We start from the raw sequence: 22,902 nt of genomic DNA on the forward strand, positions 1-22,902 counted from the left end.
CCTCTGTCTTCTATACTCTCCTCTCTGCTTCTCTCAATGCACCTGGGATCCACATTCCCCCCTTCTCAGTCTACATTGTACAAAACATGGTGGCAGACAACTCCAGGGTGTCATGTTAGAGGTTCATCGGCCAGCAGCGACCCGGCTCTTCTAGGTTCCAGTGTCGAAATTCCTTGGGGAGGAGATTTAACTGGCTCAGCTTTGATCAAACCAATCGGCCAGTGTGTCTGTGTGAGAGACAAACTGTAACCACTGCAACTGAGTGGATATTGGGGCTGGGGTAGGCAGGAAGTAATGGTCACGAATCCTACAGAAGAGCCCTGCAAACAGAGGTCCAGAGACAGAAAATGGTTTGTCACCAGTCACACAGCCAGCTGACAGCAGAGACAGGAGTGGACTGACATCTTACAGCACAAACAGCAAAGTCTGTGTGTTCTTCATAATCTGACACTGTGTCCTCTTAACAAAGTAGTGATTTTATTAATACAATTTCCCATTTCATGGCAAAAAATATACATATAATCAGAAAGTTCTGTAGCTTTTTCAGAAGAGGCAAAGGGAAAAATGAAGAAATATAAAGAGAAACTCGTTAAATACTTACGGGGTATCCCAGTCTCCTGAATATTTTCGTCCCTTCCAGGACTAGCTCCAAAGAGATGTTTTTGAATGGAGAAGGAAACCAAGTGAGTTGGAATCCCAGTTTGGCAATCCCTATCTCAGTGGGTTTTTGGCCTCAACTAATTTGCCCTTCAGATTTATGAGGTATAAATTGTTAACTTCATTTTTCAAATCAGGATACTGAGATTCAGTATGATTATTACTCAAGCTGATGAGGGAGCCAAGATTTCAACCCCGATCAAGTTTGCCTAATACTAGCACCTATCAACAGTAGCTCTCTGCTATTAATATTAAGCCATGTAGACTGAAGTGCAATAATTGGAAAACTCTGACATGACTGTTTCTGGGACAATCTCTGATCACTTGAGCTTGCGCTTCTCGTAGTAACAGTTGCCATTTTTGTGAGCACTTCTTAGGTATCAGATACTACGATGGATTTACGATCTCATTTAACCCTTGTTAGTTGCTCAGTCCGGAGAAGGCAATGGTACCCCACTCCAGTACTCTTGCCTGGAAAATCCCATGGATGGAGGAGCCTGGTGGGCTGCAGTCCGTGGGGTCGCTAAGAGTCGTACACGACTGAGCGACTTCATTTTCACTTTTCACCTTCATGCACTGGAGAAGGAAATGGCAACTCACTCCAGTATTCTTGCCTGGAGAATCCCAGGGACGGGGGAGCCTGGCGGGCTGCCGTCTATGGGGTCGCACAGAGTCGGACACGACTGAAGCGACTTAGCAGTAGCAGCAGCAATTGCTCAGTCGTCTGCCACTCTGAGACCCCATGGACTATACCCCGCCAGGCTCCTCTGTCTACGGAATTCTCCAGGCAAGAATACTGGAGTGGGTGGCCATTTCCCTCTCCAGAGGATCTTTTCCATTCAGAGATCGAAGCCTGGTCTCCCGAATTGCAAGCAGATTCTTTTACCACATGAGCCTCCAGGGAAACCCCTATTCAATCCTTAGGACAACCCTATGAAGTTGGCACTATTATTATCTCTATTTTGCAGGTTAGGAAATTTAGGCTTAAATAAGCTATTGCCTTTCCCTGAATATTTTTTGAATAAATTCCTGTTCGTTAAATGCTTAATAAAGCGCTAAGTTAATAAATTATCAACGCTATTTTTAGACCAGCCGAGCTTAAACCCTACAGGAGTGACGTTCCTATTCTTTGCCACAACGTGACGTCACGACCAATCCCAGGACTACATTCCCAGCCAAGAGCCTCCGCCGACATCTCGCGAAAGCCGCGGTTTCTTCCAACCTATTTTGGGCATGCGCGCGGCTTCGAGTACCTTGGCTAGAGTGGTTTGATGATTTTCTGTCAGTCTCCCTAGAGTAGAGTTTTACCATCGAGGCACTTATTTCCTTCGAGTCACTCCAGTTATCGCGAGACTTGCTACTCCTGCTCTTTCCCCACCCTGCCCCCGCGCTTGCGCAGAGCTCTTCAAAGCAGACGGTCGCGCTTGGAGGAAGTGGCGGCTTTGGGTCCCGTGGCCGCTGCGCCGTTACTACTTCTCGGAAGCTCCGCTCGGCCGCTTGCCGAGACACCCCGCCGCCAAGATGCCTCGAATTATGATTAAGGGGGGCGTGTGGAGGAATACCGAGGTAAGTCCCCCTTTCCCGCCGTCTGCCCTCCGCCCCTCCGGCTGCGGGTGCGCACGCGCGCAGAGGTCCGGGAGGCGGAGAGGATGCCTTCGGGGTCTGCGTGGGGGGTGGTGCGGGGCCTTTACCCTGTGCCTGGACCTCAGTTATCTGAGCATCTCAAGGACGGGGACCGTGATTTAACCGCTTGATTACCTGCTGGGCACTTATTAGGCCCTCAGTGAACATTTGTTGAGCTGACGCGTCCTCCGCCGTGGTGGAACTCACAGTAGGAGGGGGACACAGGACAATTGCGATAGTCGGTCTTCTAAGCCCCGCCCCCCGCACCCCACCGTTCCTCATCCCAGGCTCCGCGACTCTCTGCTGTTCAAAAATGAAGAGGTGCTGTGGCCACAACTTTGTTCTTTCCTTGAGTTCCTTGCTGAGGGGAAGCAGTTTGAGTGCCAGGTCTTAAGTACCCGGTTGTGTCCGCGTCCCCGCGGTCATGTTACTACGGGGTAACTTGTCCGCCCTCCCGTCACCCAAGGCCTGTCTCTTCCGCTTCATCTTGGATAGAAGCCAGATAGGCCTACCATAGTCTCTTTGCTTCCAGAAATGTAGTGGATCGTGCCATTGGTGAACCAAAGAACAGTAGAAGAGTAAAATAGAAACAAGGTTTTAGTGCAGTTTCTGTTTATAGTGCCCTGAACTTGTCAGTTTCCCCAGAACACTCTGTCTTTTTACATCTTGCACCTTCTTGAAATATCCTCCTACTGCTTGGCATCTTTCTGACCTTCCTTCAAAAACAGTTCAGAAACTCTTCTGAAATTGGTTCAGAAGACCAATTTGCCTGGTCATCCGGTAAAAAGTAGTTGCACCTGCAGTGGTCCCTGGACACCTCTTTCATCCATTTGTTATGGTTTGCTTTTTTTTTTGCAAGCATCACATCCTGTGTGATACTGGGATTATTAACCTCTCAGAGACTCAGGTTTCTAATGGGGATGATAATAATATACTTATCTCTCGGAATTAAATGAGTCACTACATTTGGAATATTTAGAACAGAGTCTGGCACATAGTAATCTTTCAGAAAGTACTAGCTGCTGTTTCTTTTCCCCAGTAGACAGCACTGCAAGTGGGCAGGATCAGATCTTGCTATCTTTAGAACTCCGGACAGTGCCAAACAAAGTTTGCTTGGGAAGTTTTGCTGAATGGATCTAGTAGGGTGGATAACTGTAGTATATACTTAGTTGAAGATGTGATTAAGTATAGCAGTCCTGCAACAAAGTTACAAATTAAGTCAGTGAGAACCTTGCCTCTCAGCTTACACAGAGGCTGTTTCAGTTGGAGAAGAGATGACTTCTGAGGGAGAGACAGATGTACCAAATCAAGTAACAGCAGGATTCTGATGCTGTGGCCAAAGCCCTGCAGTCCTTGAGTCTCAGATGTTAGGGGTGTGCAGTGGCGAAGAGTGGCTAACATATGAGGCATATAGCTCAAGTTCATTGTGGGGAAAAAAGCCTAAAAGTAAAATGCCCTGAGTGCATTCATCTATGGCTCTGATATCCCTGGTGTCTTTGGTTTAGCCTGACAGGCTCCCTTGGGATTGGTGAATTCCTTATTGGAATGGGTGCCCTGGTGAAATAGTATCTAGAGACTGGGGGGAAATTAGAGACAGAGTTGATTGGTGACTTAGGGGAGACGTACTTAATTCTTAGGTTAGACCTGAGATATGGATTCTTAGGTCAGAGTGGGGGCTGTGGGACTGGAGAGAAAATGCTGTTCATAAACTGGGAAGCCTCAATTGGAAATTGGATTCACTTGAATCTTGACTTTTTGAGGGCTGGATGTGTCCTGTTTTATCTTGTTTTCTCAAGTATTGATATACAAGACCTGATACAGGCTGGTGTTTGGGCAGTATTTTTTGTGAATCAGTAAATCAATGAGCCATAATCTTTTTAAGAGACTAACAACCACACATTGGAGAATTCTTTTTAAAATCTCTGTCAAGTAGGGTTTCTCACATTGGGCTGTACCCACTCCCAATTTTTGGACGGGATTAGGGGAGGGGTTGTGTGTAAGGGAGGGTAGGATATCCTTCTAAGGGAGTTCTTAATTTCTTTCATTTTGTTGATTCTGGGTTGCTGTTTTTTAAAAATTTTTATTACTGTAATGAAGTTTTATACTTTTGTTTTAAATTTAGGATATATGTGCATGTTTATATCTCTTTCTCCCTAGTACAACCCAGTTAGAGTTAATTTAAATCTTGTCTTTTCTCACTTGGAGTTTTGTGAATGAATACATTGTTTTTCCTTTGAAAAAATTTAGGATGAAATTCTGAAAGCAGCGGTGATGAAATATGGGAAAAACCAGTGGTCTAGGATTGCCTCACTGCTGCATAGAAAGTCAGCAAAGCAGTGCAAAGCCAGATGGTATGTATCAGCTAATGAGTGGAAAACACAAAATGACCTTCATTATGATGAGGAGAATGTCATTTCTTTGAACCTTACCAAAGAAAAGCAGGCACTGTGATGTAACAGAAAGTAGGGAGTGGGAGTTGGGAATTTCAGTGTAAGAATTAGCTGTCTTTTGCTTCCTGCGTGGTCTTAGGCAAGCCATTTTCTGTCCCCTCTCTCCTGCCATTGTTGTCTTCCAGTGGTATGACTCTTTACCCTAACTCATGGAGATGTGAGGCTCAAATTAGTTAATGTTGTTTGAGAATGCTTTGTGAAGCATGAAATAAAACTAATTTTGGGTACAGATGGACCCCAGCTTATAAAAGGATTGTATTCCAAAAGTTTGTAAGTTTATTGTCTTAGAACTTACTTTCCCAAAGAAATAAACAAGACATGTTGGTTATTTTTCTAGGCTAGCTTTCAGTAGTTGAGTTTCCTCATTAATGGTTGAAACATTACATATTTGGTTTCCCAGAATATAATATACCCCAACATTTCATCTGTGGTTAAAGGGCAGTGGACACATTAAGTTCTTTACATGTGTTTTTGGCATGAGTGATCTGGCCCTAGCACTGACCCATGTGGTACTAGGATCATATTTTGGATTGTATAAGGTGACCTAATTTCCTGGGCACCTGCGTAGGGGAAAGGATCAGAACGTAGAGATTGGCCCACAATGAGGAAGATGGTCCTCAGCCTGTGTAAGTGGTTCTGATTTCTGCTTCTCTTAAGTGAAGCTAAGCTCCTACCCCCATGTTTGGTAAGGCTTATATATTGTTTGTAGGCTTCTCCAGCTAAGTAGACTAGATGGAAAAGTTGGGTCAGGTGGGGCATTAGGAAAGACAGCTATGACAATAGCGGTTTTACTTAAACTCACCATACAAAAACATACAGTGTTGAAAAGTGTATAGTCAAATGCTTCAGAAATAAGCGAAGGTGTTGTGAGAAAATCAAAATGTGAGAAAGTACTATAAAAACTGGAAGCACTATGAAAATATGAGATAGTTTTATCTTATTTGCAAATAATTTCAATACCTCTAATAAAGTATAAGGTGAATGACAGCAGTTGATAGTTGAGAAGGAAGGCATATTGTCATGTTTCAGTCAGGTTACCTTTTTCAAGCATTACTAACCTTGCATAGTTAATTAATAGAATTAATAGTTAATATAGTAGAATTTAGTGAAATAGGGTATTTGGAATGGAATAAGTTTAACCAAATAGGGGATATTCTGTTGTAAAAAGAATAGTTTTTGTGATTGACGGATGAGAGTTAGCTTGCATTTTTCGAATGCTAGAAGTTAGTATGTCTAAAATGTAAATATTCATGCTGGATGACTGATTAAGGTATGAGATGATGTCTTTTAAATAGGTATGAGTGGCTGGATCCAAGCATTAAGAAAACAGAATGGTCCAGAGAAGAAGAGGAAAAACTCTTGCACTTGGCCAAGTTGATGCCAACTCAGTGGAGGACCATCGCTCCAATCATTGGCAGAACAGCTGCCCAGTGTTTGGAACACTATGAATTTCTTCTGTAAGTGAACCTCCAAAAATGGTACTGAAATGTGTGTATATCTTTTGAATGAGGCTGAATAAACTTTAGCATTTTCTATCTTTAAACATTAGTTGAAGATCTGAATAAAGCCAGAGGAGCTAAAGCTATTGGATAGTATATTCCAGATCTCATGTGGTTGATCAAGATTATGTCTCCAGTTATATACTTTTTAAAAGAATAATTTAAACATATTACACAAATCATACATGTTCATAGAAAATAGGGGAAAAAAATAAAAAAGCAAATAAAAATCACCCATAGTTACACTGCTGAGAGTGAACAATTGGAACACGTTAGTTGTTCCACTAAAAGCTTTTCTGTGTAGCTCTGCTGCATTTGTGATTTAGGAAGCATCTTTGAAACAGCTAGTTCATGATGAATGGAACCACTGAAACTATAAATTTAAAACCATCTCTTTTAGGTGAAGCAATAGTAAGAAATGCTTTATTTTGTTATGCCCATCCATTGGGTTTCAAGAAAGAGTGCTAGTACTAGGGAATCTGGTATTTCTAAGACTGAATGGTGTGGTGGTGTGATTATAATTACTCTGGATTCATTTCTAGGGATAAAGCTGCCCAGAGAGACAATGAAGAGGAAACAACAGATGATCCACGAAAGCTTAAGCCTGGAGAAATAGATCCAAACCCAGAAACAAAGCCAGCACGGCCTGACCCGATTGACATGGATGAGGGCAAGTGTACTTTTGTGAGGAATTTATTTCTTTGGTAACTATAGACTCCTCAGGCTTTCTTTTACCTTTGAGTTCTTTTCCAAACTTCTCCGACTTTTTAGAACTGAGGTTCTGTCTGCAGTTGTTACTCTCAGTCTCCTTCCAAATGCGTCCACCCTTCTGTTGTAGGGTAATTGCTCTTTTTGGATGCTGTCCCTTTATCTTTTAATGTTTCAGTTCACTTAGTTAAGCAGTGTGGTATTCCTGGACATTTCCTGGTGGCTAGAGGTAAGCTCTTTAGGACTTTGTTGTCATTCCTCTTCTGAGGGATGAGAAGTCTGGATTTGGGGATCCAGTGCTCCTATTAGCTACTTCTTTGACTTCGGACAAGTAGTTTGAGTTTTGTGAAAAGGCAGCACTGTAGTACCATGATGATGCCTTTTTGAGACATTGAATCAGGAATCAGAGGAACTAGACTTTAGCTTAGTGCCATATCTGCCAAGTATTAAGCTCTTTGACTTTGGGTGAGTCAAATAATCTCTCTGAACTTTGGTTCTGTTTCCTGTCAGATGTAGAGTAATAGTGTCTGTCTTACTTCCCAGGGTTGTTGTGAGCATTCAGTGAATATTTGTCGAGTTTTTAGTTTAAAAACTTGAAGGTGGTGGTTCCCAGAGGCAGACTGGGGCTGGGCTGGCTGCATCACTGTCAGATGGTGAACATTAAAAAATTCAGGTACCAGGGCCTCCCCAGGAGCTCTGACTCAGTAAACTGGGGAAGGGGAATGGAGGGTAGGGTAATCCTGGAATCTGAGATTTTCTTTTTTTTTAAAGTTCCCTTGTGATTTCATTGGACACCTTTGTATGGGAATTGCTCCAAGGTATCAGTAATGAACTCTATTCTACTCTGGAGAACTATGGAAAATGTACTGGAGAAGAGAAATAGTTCTGAGGGAGAAAAATCAAGGAAAAAATGATAATGAAGATTATCAGTCCCCTTAAAATTAAATTACAGCTTTTATAATATTTCACAATTTGTGCTGTGCCAGATAGTTGATGATAATAAAGGACATGATAATTATAGCCATTGTTCAATGAATATTTGCTGGATGCTTTACCTATTCATTTTGGTTAGTTCTTCTCAACATCTCTGAGAAGTAGGAATTGTTATTCCCATTTTGTAAATGGTGAGATGTTGTTATCTCAGAGTCACATAACCAGTGAGTCATGGGCATGATTTTTAACTTAGATACCTCTGACTTCAAAACCCAAGCTGTTTCCTTTATGCTGCACCATTTAGTGATTATATTGATGGGTTTTCTCATCTAAGCACTAGGCTACATCTCTTACCTTGCTTCTGTTGGAGAAGAAGTTAATTTTCTCTTAATTTTTGCAGATGAATTGGAGATGCTTTCTGAAGCTAGAGCCCGCCTGGCTAATACTCAGGGAAAGAAAGCCAAGAGGAAAGCAAGAGAGAAACAGCTGGAAGAAGCAAGGTATGGTTGTTTCCATACATAGTTGACCAGTTAGTCTGTGCATCCTTAGGTCCAGTAAGACTTCATCAACCCTGTTTGGTGAATGACAATTGGAGTTGTCTCATTCCAGTTTTGGTAATAGTGCTTAACTTCCTTATTACTTTGGAAGAGTCTTCTATATATATTTCTAACCGTTTCAGAGTAGTTATAGAAAAAATACACTTAAAAAAAATCAGTCATTTTAAATTTTGACTGCTCGGGCCTTCGTTGCTGCGAGGGCTTTTCTCTAGTGGTGAGCGGGGACCACTCCAGCTGCAGCGCACAGGCTTTTCACTGCAGTGGCTTCTCTTGTTGGGAGCACAGGCTCCAGGGCCTGCGGGCTTCGGTAGCTGTGCTCCCAGGCTCTAGAGCACAGGCTCAGTGCTTGTGGCGCCTGGGCTTTGTTGCTCCATGGCATGTGTGGTCCTGCCGGACCAGGGATCATACCTGTGTCTCCTGCATTGGCAGGCAAGTTCTTTACTACTGAGCCGCCAGGGAAGCCCCAAAATACATGTTTGAAAAAAATTTTGTAAGACGTGGCAGAAGTAATGCCGAGGTATAGACATACATGTAAGTCTTGCTGTGCTGTATTCTGTTAGTATAGGAGAGCTTCATTTGTTGTAGCCATCTTGGTGTCAGATGGCGGGAGGTCACACTGGGCTCTGTGACTTTGGCATGACTGCCATTAGTTAACTCTCATTGATTAGTGTTGGGAAGTGGGAAGCCTGTCTGAACATGGAAGGAGTAAATGAGCCTTGAACCACGTTTTAGGCTGTCAGAAATTTTTATTTAAAAAATGAGTGAAATTAAATACTGCCCTCTGCTCAAGGTTTTCTCCACTTTCCTCTTCTTTTTGGTTAGATCCATTATTGACTTCATTCCTAATGGCCTAGAAGCCAAGATAATGTGGGTAAAGGGAAATACCTGAACTTTAAGAAAGCTTATTAAATTTTGGAATTCAGGCATTGAAGTAATCTCCCCAGCCTCCATAACTGCCGTTTTGGTCCTTAAGCTGGGAAGTATTTCCTGACCTGATGACTAGCATTCTACTGATGGTTTCCTCAGCAATGACAGTGAAGTATCAGGTCCTGGGATGAAGGATTCTTTCCTGCCCAGAGGATGCTTTTTGGCATAGCTGACCAAGCACTAGCCCAGAGTAGTTATTTGTGATGGGAGGATGATTGGCCTGGGACAGTAAACAGAAACTAAGAGGAGGTGCTAAGTTTTCTGCCCATCTCAGTCACCTTTCTATTTTGCTTACATTTAGGGTTGAGTAATGTGAGTAAGGTTACAAAAAATTGATTTTCCGTTTTTGTTCATGGTGGTTTGGGAACTAAGTTTTTTGAGCCTTTTAACCTTGTGAGTTTGACCACCATATGAGTTGGATCACCTTGTGAATTGTCCACTGGACAACCAGCAAAAGGCGCCCCCCACCCCCATCCACCCTCGTGACTGCTTGTTTACTTGTTAGTGACTAGCTGCTGCTGCTGCTAAGTCGCTTCAGTCGTGTCCAGCTCTGTGTGAACCCATAGACGGCAGCCCACCAGGCTCTGCTGTCCCTGGGATTCTCCAGGCAAGAGCTCTGGAGTGGGTTGCCATTGCCTTCTTCAGTGCATGAAAGTGAAAAAAGAAAATGAAGTCACTCAGTCGTGTTCCGACTCTTAGCGACTCCATGGACCACAGCCTATCAGGCTCCTCCGTCCATGGGATTTTCCAGGCAAGAGTACTGGAGTGGGGTGCCATTGCCTTCTCCGGTTAGTGACTAGCAGACAGGGTTATTGTAGGGAAGTCTGTTCTCCCCTTTCCTCCCCAAGAAATGTGAAGTCTTTGATAGTGTTCTTTGTGGGGGCAGTCTTGGGTGTGGCCGTAGTTGCCTGGGGATGAGGCGATTTTGACCAGACCTGCTTTGACATAGTTTTCCCTGGGTGCACCCAGCTGTTAGACTCTATTGACTGCCAGCTTATTGCTGTAGTGTTTCCAGCAATGTCTTGAGGCATAAGTTGCTCCACAGACTGGTCCAAGTAAACTTTGGCTCCTTTGAAGGGATGGTTTCTGAGGTCAGTGTTTGATATTTGTTCTCATCCCAGGAAGGCTTCTCCCACTTTTCGAAAGGGATTGATTCTGGAAGACTGTAGTAGGCCTGCAGTTTAGCTGTATCTCCAAAGAATCTATCAGATATCAGTTGCCTTTTCATCACAACTTCTACTGTTTTTGAGAGTGCCCTGAGGCCTGAGCCTCTGCATTTCCTGTTGCAAGTGAAAGTCAGTTTCTTTGGGGAGAGCTTGGAATTCTCTATTCTGTCCCATAGGCTCTGATGTACTTGTTGCTGCATGACACCCCACTTTAGAAGCTGAGTGCTCAGTGTCAGGGGTGGGGTGGGTAGCCACCCCAGATCTCCTTGGCTTGCCTCCCTTGTCTTGGAACCCTCATGCCACAGGCCCAGGCAAGGACTCTTGGGGCTACAGTATTCTCAGCAGCGCTGTGCCCAAGGTAGAGCCGCTGGGCAGAAGGAAGCCTTTCCTTCTCAATGACTGTGTCTGGACTTAGCCTCTGCAGTGGTTCCCTGGAGGCAGGGAACACTTAGTGACTGAACAACAACAATTTATTAGGTATGCAGAAATGGTACTTGATTTAATTTATGATTCTTTAATTTTTAAAGTACACTTTGTCATTTTCAGTTCAGTTTAGTCACTCAGTCGTGTCTGACTCTTTGCGATCCCATGAGCCACAGCACGGCAGGCCTCCCTGTCTATCACAAACTCCGAGAGTCCACCGAAACCCATGTCCATTGAGTCGGTGATGCCATCCAGCCATCTCATCCTCTGTTGTTCCCTTCTCCTCCTGCCCCCAACCTTTCCCAGCATCAGAGTCTTTTAAAATGAGTCAGCTCTTTGCCTCAGGTGGCCAAAGTATTGGAGTTTCAGCTTCAACATCAGTCCTTCTAATGAACACCCAGGACTGATCTCCTTTAGGATGGACTGGTTGGATCTCCTTGCAGTCCAAGGGACTCTCAAGAGTCTTCTCCAACACCACAGTTCAAAAGCATCAATTCCTTGGTGCTCAGCTTTCTTCCCAGTCCAACTCTCACATCCATACATGACCACTGGAAAAACCATAGCCTTGACTAGATGGACCTTTGTGGACAAAGTCATGTCTCTGCTTTTTAATATGCTGTCTAGGTTGGTCATAACTTTCCTTCCAAGGAGTAAGCATCTTTTAATTTCATGGCTGCAATCATCATCTGCAGTGATTTTGGAGGCCAAAAAAATAAAGTCAGCCACTGTTTCCCCATCTATTTGCCATGAAGTGGTGGGACCGGATGCCATGATCTTCATTTTCTGAATGTTGAGCTTTAAGCCAACTTTTTCACTCTCCTCTTTCACTTTCATCAAGAGGCTCTTTAGTTCTTCTTCACTTTCTGCCATAAGGGTGGTGTCATCTGCATATCTGATGTTATTGATATTTCTCCTGGCAATCTTGATTCCAGCTTGTGCTTCCTCCAGCCCAGCGTTTCTCATGATGTACTCTGCATAGAAGTTAAATAAGCAGGGTGACAATATACAGCTTTGACGTACTCCTTTTCCTGTTTGGAACCAGTCTGTTGTTCCATGTCCAGTTCTAACTGTTGCTTCCTGACCTGCATATAGGTTTCTCAAGGGGCAGGTCAGGTGGTCTGGTATTCCCATCTCTTTTAGGATTTTCCACAGTTTATTGTGATCCACACAGTCAGAGACTTTGGCATAGTCAATAAAGCAGAAATAGATGTTCTTCTGGAACTCTTGCTATTTTGATGATCCAGCGGATGTTGGCAATTTGATCTCTGGTTCCTCTGCCTTTTCTAAAACCAGCTTGAGCATCTGGAAGTTCACGGTTCACGTATTGCTGAAGCCTGGCTTGGAGAATTTTGAGCATTACTTTACTAGTGTGTGAGATGAGTGCAGTTGTGCAGTAGTTTGAGCATTTGTTATTTTAGCTGTTTGCATTTTTTCCTTAGTGAACTGTCTTTCCTTCTGCTTTTTTCCCTTGAGATGCATTTAAAAGAAACTTGCCTGGATTCTTTATATCTAACCATTCCTAATACTAATTGCAAATTGTTTTCATACTCTTTACTTTTTGATACTGTTTTATGATTTTAAAAATGGTGCTACAGATATAAAATTTAAAATTAAAAGCTGTTGATTTTTTTTTTTTTGCCCATTTCATTGATATTAAGTGAGTATATTCCCATCCAGAGATTAGATACATATTTATTTGTAGTTCCTTCTGGTTTTTCTCTTTGCTCTAGTATATATGTGTACCTTTAAATCAGAACTGGAGTTGATTTTGGTGCATGGTGTGAGGTGAGGATTTAAGTAAATATTTCTTTTCCAAATGACCGGACAGCTTTCTTAGCTCTGTTGGATGAGACATCCCTTCCCTATGGTCTATGATTTTCAAGGTGATCTTTTGTTCTTTTGCTTCAGGCGTCTTGCTGCCCTCCAAAAGAGAAGAGAACTTCGAGCAGCCGGCATAGAAATTCAGAAGAAAAGAAAAAAGAAAAGAGGAGTTGATTATAATGCTGAAATTCCATTTGAAAAAAAGCCTGCTCTTGGTTTCTATGATACTTCTGAGGAAAACTACCAGACTCTTGATGCTGATTTCAGGAAGTTAAGACAGCAGGATCTTGATGGGGAGCTGAGATCGTAAGTTGCCTTTCTGGATTTTTTTTTCCTTTCTGGTTTTATAAATGGAAAAGTATAGTAGGAATTTTATGGAGGGCCAGATATTACCCTTGTCAGAGCCAGATTTTTCTTAGTCAGCACAATGTGGCTTATAATGCTTTTACTTATTTAATGGATTCACCTTTCTGAGAAAACCAGTGACCCTGGCTGTAATGTTTTTAGCACAGAATACTGTTTGCATTTCTTGAAATGTCAGCATTTGGCTGTTAGTGAATTTGGAAACAGGTTAGTTATTTCACTAATGGCCTGAAGGAATATGTCAGAAATCTGGTCTGCTTTTTTTTCCCCTTAGTGAAAATTTTATCTTGTTTTTCTTAAAATGAGATTAAAAGGAAGAACTGACCATTACCAGTTCATTCTTAAATCTTTTCATCTAATGAGGATCAGTGTGTATTTTTATCAGATGTCTTAGGATGCAAAGGATTTTGCTTATTTATAGGGATTTTTAGAGTTTCTTTAAATCTTATATCTGAATGTTGTGGAAAAAACCTTTTATGCTTATCAAAGATTTTTAGTTTTCCACTCCCCCAGTGGCCTTCTATATTTCTGTTGACATGAATTGTTAGTAAACAACAGATGTCAGCCAGTGTGGATCAGCATTTTCTTGAATGTACTCCGTTGCATTTGTTTTTCAGATTAGACCCTTGTTTTAGGTAGCCTCTACAGATAAAAAGATTGAAGAAAAAAAAGTCATTTGGGTGGAGTAGACTAGATAGAGGAGAAGGGTGACATGCAGAGGGGAAGGAAGCATTCCTGGTCCTTTAGAAAATGACCTTGAGCCTGGCACTAGACCCTAACACCTCTCTGATGTCATTTGTGAGAACTTAACTATCCTTTAAAAAAAAAATGATGTCAAACAATTGAAGATTAGTTTTAAAGGAAAATTTAAAACCGATGTTTTAATTCTGTTCCCTTCGTTTGTTTCCCTTTTTGTATACTTTATCATTTTCCTAGTACAAACACATATTTTTGTATGAAGGTAGTCATGATATAGGAGTAGTTTTATGGTTTTCTTTTCATGTTATATGTAACATTTTGCTTATCATCGTAGTCTTTATAGTTACATCGTTTTACTATTTAGTACTTAAATTACTTAGTGTATCTTATTTTCTTAATAATTCTATTGCTATTCTATATTCCTATTGAACATAGTAGTAAGTGATGTATAGGAAAAGGAAACAGCTTAATGTATATAGTTTTGTCTTTTTATTAGTACTTTTCTTAAGAACAGATTATTTTGTTCAGAGTGTATGACTATTTGTATGGCTTTTAACATTATTGCCTATGAGTAACTTTGAAAAATTTGTTCTCCACCTTGATCCATGACAGTGAGAAAGAAGGACGAGATAGAAAAAAAGACAAACAGCATTTGAAAAGGAAAAAAGAATCTGATTTACCATCAGCTATTCTTCAAACTAGTGGTGTTTCTGAATTTACTAAAAAGAGGAGCAAGCTAGTACTTCCTGCCCCTCAGGTAATCTGATGAAAGTAGTTTTTTCACTGTGTGAACTCACATGCATTTATACCTTTTTTCAGCAAATGTTTGCGGGTCTGTGTGCCAGGTTTTCTTTTAGGTGCTTGGTACTCCTAAGAAATATTAGCCCTTGAACTTCTCATATGATGGTTTAGTAATTAATTGTCAGCTCTTAGCAATTTGTCAGTAGACTGGGGCTGCAGGCCTCATTTTTTTGTAGCTGGTAATGGTGGTATTTGGCCTTGTGGACTTTAGGTGACTGCCTTTTAGGGAATGTTTGGTTGTGTCATTCTTCTGTTTTTGAGACAGTAACTGTGAGAATCAATGTGGGAGTTGTGGAGAAGAAACAATTCATTCAGCTCATTGTAGGCTCTCTTCCTATGGCTGAATTGTGGTTGGTTAGAAACATGGGGATTTTGAATAAGCTTCTCTTGCATTTTGATGAGTACAGCTCTGTAGAATTGGACAGTTTAATGGAGCAGAGGGATGGATTTAGGAGGTTTGAACAGCTTCTTTAGCCAAATGAATGCCCTGGCTGCATTAATATAAAATTCTTGGGTATAAACATAAAATAGTTTTGTCAGATGCTATCATTTGTAGTGGTGATATTTCTTAAATTGGAATTTTGCCTGTAACCTTTTCTTTTTTTTCAGTTCTTAGGATATTTGTTTTGGTAAAATTACAAAAATAACACCTTTTGATTTTCTTAGGGATTTTTGTGGCTCAGTGGACTCTGTGATAATTTAATTCATTTTTAGTATGCGCCCCCCCAATTGATAAATGGTTTTGTACAAACACTATTAATTTATAATCTTGATTTATTAATATATTGTTTTGAGAAAATTTCAGTATGGAAATAGAAGAATACAGTTTGATATTGTATCATGTATGGAATTTCCCCCCTACTTTATACAGCAACACTTTAAAAAACTAGTAATATTATGGAAATTTTCAAACCCACAAAGTAAAGAGTATACAGTGAACCTCTGTGTACTCAGCAGTTCATCTTTCTAGAATATGGACGTTTTAAGCTGTGTTATTCTCTGGTTAAATATTGCTACTATGATAACTGTTATCTTCAGATTTCAGACGCAGAACTCCAAGAAGTTGTAAAAGTAGGCCAAGCAAGTGAAATTGCACGTCAGACTGCTGAGGAATCTGGCATAACAAACTCTGCTTCCAGTACTCTCTTGTCTGAGTACAATGTCACCAACAACAGCATTGCTCTGAGAACACCACGAACGCCAGCTTCCCAGGACAGAATTCTGCAGGTAGGCTGCCATATGGTAGAATGAGCCTTTCACTTTGCTTCCTGTCCTTACAAGTAGTATAAAGGAGAAGACTAAATGGTTTGGTTTTGTGTCTCTTAGCATAAGCAGTTTGAAACAGTCCTGAATGCATAGCTGCTAGAGATTTCCATGGTAGGGAAGCTAAATCTTGTCAGTAAAGCACAGCATTTAAAAATTACACATTGCCTAGCAGTCCTGGAAAAAAAAATACGTGTGTAGTTAGTGGTTTTATTTATTTGGCTGTACTTGGGTCCTAGTTGCAGCCCACAGGATCTTTCATTGCAGCACACCGATTCTCTAGTTGTGTCTCATGGGTTCTGCAGTTGGGGTGAGCGGGCTTGCTTGCTCTCTGGCACATGGGATCCTAGTTCCCCCAACCAGGGATTAAACCTGTGTACTCTGCATTGCAAGGTGGATTCTTACCCACTGTGCCGCCAGGGGAGTTCCCTGTATTCAGTAATTTTTTTTTTACAGTGATTTTCAAAACTTCCTTGTGATTCTGTACTTAGCATGGCATAGACAGCCTTCAGTACTATTTCCCTCTCGCTCCTTAACATATAGGGTGTACAGCTCTGTGTGTTCCTAGGGTGTTACCATGCTAGGTGATAGACAGACCTAACTTTCACTTTTCACTTTCATGCATTGGAGAAGGAAATGGCAACCCGCTCCGGTGTTCTTGCTTGGAGAATCCTGGGGATGGGGGAGCCTGGTGGGCTGCCGTCTCTGGTGTTGCACAGAGTTGAACACGACTGAAGTGACTTAGCAGCAGCAGCAGCAACAGAATACTATTGAATCTTTCAGCACTCCTTACATCTCAGTTTTCTAAGAGTCAAATATAATCTTAAGGTCTTGATTTAGGAGTCAAACAGTCCTATATAAGACTATGTAAAAAAAACAGTGCCCCTCATTGTCTGCTTTCTAGAGTTATCAATGACAGCTCTTTGTTTTCACCACTGTAATGCTAAGACACTTGTTTCATGTTGGTTTTATTTTCAGTTTAAAGCATTTTTTTCCACGTAGAATTTGAGCATTTGGCTCTCTCATGCCCTCTGCCTCTACTGTGCATCCACTCTTTCCATTTTCCCATCTTCCATTGTAGTTAATCATAATTTTGGTTAGCTCTATATTTATGGTTTACCTTATGCCTATGTGGGGCTTCCCTGGTGGCTCATATGGTAAAGACTCTTCCTGCAATGCAGGAGACTCAGATTCCGTCCCTGGGCCAGGAAGATCCCCTGAAGGAGGGCATAGCAACCCACTCCAGGATTCTTGCCTGGAGAATCCCATGGACAGAGGAGTCTGGCAGGCTACAGTCCATGGGGTTGCAGAGTCAGATATGACTGAGCAACTTTGACACTCACTTGTGACTGTGTAAACTGCGTTCACTGCTGACCTGGAAAGTACCTTATAATTATTCTACTGCATAGTATTTTGTTTTTCTTTGCATTAATACTTATTTTACTTAGTTGCTAACATTTTTGATGACTTGGCACAAATTCATTTCTTGATCTGGACTTTATTAACTGTCAGGCTCCTGTAATCTGGTAAAATTTTAGGTATTCTTATCTTTTTCAGCGCTTGAAGTCTTTCCCAGAATTTCTGAATGTTCTAGTCTGGACTGACTGCTCCTTAGATCTTGTTTATGGCTCATTCTCTTGCTCCCCCTTCACTGTCACCCTGGAAAGTTTTCCCTTGGGTTTCCTCTTTCCCGGCTCCCATGTCTCTCGCTTTCTTGGTTGGCTCCCTTTTAGTGAGGCATATCTGTCGGTAGCTTTCTGAGGAAGGTTTCGTGGGAGATACAATTTTTAAGTCTTGAATATCTGTAAATTACTGTTTTACTCTCTTAATTTGATTGATCGTACAACTGGGTATAGAATTCCAGATTGAAAGGGTTTTTGTTCATAGCTTTGAAGGCAGTGTTCCAGGGTCTTCTGACTTGTGCTGTTAAGGTTAATAGGAAACCTGGTTTTTTCCTTCCTTTGGAAGCTTATATGACCTCTTTTTCACATGCATATTTCTTGATGTGGGTTTATTTTTAATCACTGTACTAGGTACTTGATGAGTCTTTTCATTCTGTAGACTCATGACCTTCAACTCTGGGAAGTTATTCTGAAAATTAGAAAAATTTCCTCCCCTTTATTGCTTTATTTCGCTATTCCCCTCTGATTTTCTGTCTTAATTGACTTTTTTGATTCATTGCTAGGAGATTTTCTGAATTTTACTTTCATACAGTTTTTAAATTTCTACTGTCATATTTTAAATTTCTGAACTCTCTCTTTTTTAATTAGACTTGTGTGCATGCTCAGTCTCTTCAGTTGTGTCTGACTCTTTGCAACCCCATGGACTGTAGCCCACCAGGCTCCTCTGTCCATGGAATTTACCAGGCAGGAATACTGGAGTGGGTTGCCATTTCCTTCTCCAGGGAATCTTCTCAACCCAGGGATAGAACCCATGTCTCCTGCATTGCAGGCAGTGTCTCTACTGTCTGAGGCACCAAGGAAGCACGTGTGTGTGTGTGTGTGTGTGTGTGTGTGTGTGTGTGTGTGTGTGTGTGTGTGTGTGTATTTTTTTTTTAAGATGCAATTGATCCTTTTATAACGTACAGTTCAGTGGTTGGAGTATCAGAGTTGGATTGTAAGAAGAACATGTGAGATGAGAATTATGGTTGTGACTCTGGAGAATGTAGCCTGCCACAGACCCTGAATTGGGGATTAGGAGTTGTGGGTGCTGTGTTAGTAATGAGTGCAGGGGGACTGTAAAGAGAGCATGTCAGTCCAACCTGAAGAGGTCAAGCAAGACTTCAGAAAGTAATCTGTCTTCTTAAGTTTTCTAATGTAGTAGATAGACCAGTTGGTAATATTTTAAACTCACAATGGAAGAAACTGAGACTCAGAGAGTCTAATGAAGATTGGATAAAGCATTCATGATAAAGCCAGACTGGGTGTTCTAATGTTTAGCCCAAGCTCATGTTGGAAAAGTTGAATTCTTAGTTCTTCATGTAAAGAGGCTTGGCATGGGTAATAGGAAAAGTTCTTGGGTAATGGTAATTTCATATGTGAGGCCACAATCACATATACATTTCTTGACATATAAAACTATTTCAAAACTTCTGACATGTTAATGTCAGAAAGAATGGAAGCATTGAATTCCTCCATGGTTCAATATTCATTTTCTCTCTCGGTTTTCATTGAGAAAATATGTAAGAATTCTGCCTTCTTTTTGTGTAGTAGGACTATAAGAGAAGGGTTTGCTATCTTGTCTGAATTGTTAAAACATGCTTGTTTACTATCTTGTTAATCAGGAAGCCCAAAACCTCATGGCTCTGACCAACGTGGACACCCCATTAAAGGGTGGACTCAACACCCCTTTGCATGAGAGCGACTTCTCAGGTGTGACACCACAGCGGCAGGTTGTACAGACTCCAAACACAGTTCTTTCTACCCCATTCAGGTATTGTAAATAAACAACTGATTTTTGCTTTAGAAAAACCTGAATCCGAGGACTTGGACAATGTGTTTGCTTTAGAAATGTTGACGGAAAATGGAAATTAGTGTTTAACTTGCTTTTAGAGATCCCCTCATTCATAGAAGCAAATAACATTATAGTATTTAGGAACTTGTCAAATACTACGTGAACCGTCCTTCTTTTTTCAGAGTTTCTGGTGCTGTCAGCTTGTTTGTGAATACTTTTAATCTGATTTAAGAAGTAGATCTATCCATTATTGATGATGATTTGGTGACTTTTATAAAAATTGTAACCCCTTTTATGCATGCATTACTGTTGCTTGTTCCCCAACATTTTATTATGAAACAGTAACAATAAATGTATCACATTTAGAGAGGTTGAAAGAATGGTAAAACAAACATCCATATACTCACTACTTGATTCCATGGTTTATGTTTTATTGTGTTTGCTTTATCATGTATCCATCCAGCCATCAGCCTATCTTATATTTAAATACATTTCAAAGCAAGTCGCAAGGTATCAGTACATTTCACCCTAATCACTTCTTTGTCATATAAATCATTGACTAGAGTTCAGTATTTGTTTATACTTCTTTTTTTTAACTTCTTTTGTTTTAAGCTACTGTTTTTAAAGAATTTTTAAGATACAAATAGAAACAACTTGTATTAAAATAGAATTTGAGGTTTTAAGGTTAGAAATAGTTGGGGTTTACTATTAATTTTAAAATTTGTCCTCTTACTGGTTAAGTATGTGAAACATTTCTGACTGTTAGAGTTGTGCATGACAGCAGGATCAAGAACTTTGGCAGCGAAAACCTTATGTGACATAACACTTGTGCAAGGCTTGCAAGAGAGCCTAATCCCTCTTTCTCCCGTGTATGTCTTGTTTCTTAACTAGATTGTGAGCTCCTTGGGGGCAGGAATCACGTCTTATATGGTAGCACCTCACCTCACCTCTGGGAACAGCTCTCTGGCAGCATCACCTGTCTGGAACACAGCCAGGATTCAGGAAGTAATCAAAAAAACAAAAGTCTTTGAACATATAAAAAGAAAATTATTTATTTTTGGCTGCATTGGGTCTTCATTGATATACGAGGGCTTTCTTTAGTTGCAGCAATTGGGGCTGCTCTCTAATTGTGGTGCACGGGCTTCTCACTGTGGTAGCTTCTCTTGTTGTGGTGCACGGGCTCAGTGGCCCCAAGGCATGTGGAATTCTCCTGGACCAAGGATGGACCAGGAATCGCACCTGTGTCCCCTGCTTTGGCAGGCAGATTCTGAACCACTGGAATACCAGAGAAGTCCAAAGCTTTGGACATTTAAACTGTATGGTATGAAGTTTATGGCTTTTATTTCTGAGAGTTTCTTAGACCTAACTCAGAACAATTCATATTTAGATGTGATCCTAAAAGTCTGGTGTTTGGTTTCCAAACAAACTTGAGGTATGCATACATGTGATGAGAATGTGATGGCCAACAGCTATAGGCAGGGAGGAAACAAATGATCAATTGAAGATACTGAACTCAATAAGAGTCGTTTGGGGTCTTAAGTGTGGTGGCCAACCTCCCTGACTACTGTGTGTTCTTGCCACCCTGATGTGTTAAGAAAAGGTTGAAAAATGTTTTATGGACCTAGTTAATAAGGTAAAAATATACTAGCTATCATGACTTTATTTGAAGTCATTAAAATAAATACACTGTGTATTTAAGCTGAACCTTTATTTTAACCGAGAGGTCTAACTTAAAACTAGATAGGGAGACAGAATTTTAGGAATCTTTATTTCTTTTCTTGTAAAATAATTTATGTGAAAAATATTTGGAAGCACAATTCAAATAAAGTTGGCACTTTCATTAACTAGAATTTCTGTCTTTCTAGGACTCCTTCTCATGGATCTGAAGGGCTGACTCCCCGGAGTGGGACGACTCCCAAACCAGTTATTAATTCCACCCCGGGTAGAACTCCTCTTCGAGACAAGTTAAACATTAATCCTGAGGATGGAATGGCAGACTACAGTGATCCCTCTTATGTGAAGCAGATGGTATGTGTCAATTCTTTTAGTACTTTTTAAAAAAAGTTAAAATCTCAAGGGTACCAAAATAAAATTTTCCCCTTGTCAGTGCATATTTCATATGTCTTCAGATTCTGTACACCTGCAGACACTAGAAAAGGAACATGATTTGTAGGACTTGAGAAGGGAAACCTTTTGGTAGGCTAACTTTTTCTTATTCTTAATTTATTTTTCAGTATTGATTATGCTGATAGTAATTCTCCTTGTGTATTTTGTGATTTTTAACTTTTATTATTTACTAATTAATAGTTTAGCTTCTTGAATGGTACACTGATTTTTTTTTCTATTTTTGTAAAATAAGGTATGAATTTCAAATGCCTCATAAATTAGATTTTGAACTTTGATTCCTGTTTGCCTCTGTACTTTTAGAAGGACAGTCAAAGTATCAGAGCCAAGTTAATTTGATGTTCATTGCAGACCTTAGTGAAGTTTTTCTCCTGTATGTTTTGCAAGATTATATAGACAGCTAATTATAAAAGTTACAGTTTTATTTTTGATCATGTTATTGCTTTTATTACATTACTGTTAAGCCTTCTTATTTATGCCATGGAAGATCATTGTGAGATTTTTAAAAATGAATTAAAAGACGCTTACTCCTTGGAAGGAAAGTTATGACCAACCTAGATAGCATATTCAAAAGCAGAGACATTACTTTGCTGACTAAGGTCCGTCTAGTCAAGGCTATGGTTTTTCCAGTGGTCATGTATGGATGTGAGAGCTGGACTGTGAAGAAAGCTGAGCGCCAAAGAATTGATGCTTCTGAACGGTGGTGTTGGAGAAGACTCTTGAGAGTCCCTTGGACTGCAAGGAGATCCAACCAGTCCATTCTAAAGGAGATCAGTCCTGGGTGTTCTTTGGACGGAATGATGCTAAAGCTGAAACTCCAGTACTTTGGCCACCTCATGCAAAGAGTTGACTCATTGGAAAAGACTCTGATGCTGGGAGGGATTGGGGGCAGGAGATGAGAAGGGGATGACAGAGGATGAGATGGCTGGATGGCATCACCGACTCGCTGGACGTGAGTTTGAGTGAACTCTGGGAGTTGGTGATGGACAGGGAAGCCTGGCGTGCTGCAATCCATGGGGGTCACAAAGAGTTAGACACGACTGAGCAACTGAACTGAATGGTGGTTTGCTTCTAGTTTACAAATTAATTCTAACTTCATGTATAGATTTGGTTAGTTGAGAATTTTGTTAAATGTCCGGATTGATACCATGTAATCCTGACTTTGAATGGCTACATAGGAATTAAACAAGTGAAGGATCTAATGTGTGTAAAAGCACAGATCTGGACACTTGATGGGATTGAAAGTTGAGTAAAGATGTCCCTTGTCTTAAAGAATAGTTTATACTCTGGAGAGATTGGCAGTACTAAACCAAATCCAAAGATAATTGTAATATAAGAACAAAATAAAGCCCTTTGAGTAAAACCAACATGTTTACGGTGGCGGAAGAAAGAAAGAAATCACATTTGCTGGGTGGGTACTAGGAAAGCCTTCCTT

General features: G+C 40.8%; 1 protein-coding gene across 1 annotated transcript in view; it reads left to right on the forward strand.

Moving 5' to 3' along the window:
* Positions 1 to 2,095: 2,095 nt before the first annotated feature.
* The window catches only part of CDC5L (cell division cycle 5 like), a 40,681-nt gene continuing 19,874 nt past the window's right edge, over positions 2,096 to 22,902 (forward strand). The window contains exons 1-10 of the mRNA XM_068960456.1: positions 2,096 to 2,223; positions 4,528 to 4,631; positions 6,026 to 6,187; positions 6,772 to 6,899; positions 8,271 to 8,370; positions 12,852 to 13,070; positions 14,439 to 14,583; positions 15,666 to 15,854; positions 19,174 to 19,322; positions 21,209 to 21,371. Coding sequence (XP_068816557.1) covers positions 2,179 to 2,223; positions 4,528 to 4,631; positions 6,026 to 6,187; positions 6,772 to 6,899; positions 8,271 to 8,370; positions 12,852 to 13,070; positions 14,439 to 14,583; positions 15,666 to 15,854; positions 19,174 to 19,322; positions 21,209 to 21,371 — 1,404 coding nt within the window. The 5' untranslated portion in view covers positions 2,096 to 2,178. The remainder of the gene's footprint in view (positions 2,224 to 4,527; positions 4,632 to 6,025; positions 6,188 to 6,771; positions 6,900 to 8,270; positions 8,371 to 12,851; positions 13,071 to 14,438; positions 14,584 to 15,665; positions 15,855 to 19,173; positions 19,323 to 21,208; positions 21,372 to 22,902) is intronic.

The sequence above is a fragment of the Capricornis sumatraensis genome, chromosome 22 (assembly GCF_032405125.1).
Source record: "Capricornis sumatraensis isolate serow.1 chromosome 22, serow.2, whole genome shotgun sequence".
In the NCBI taxonomy this organism is placed as follows: Eukaryota; Metazoa; Chordata; class Mammalia; order Artiodactyla; family Bovidae; genus Capricornis; species Capricornis sumatraensis.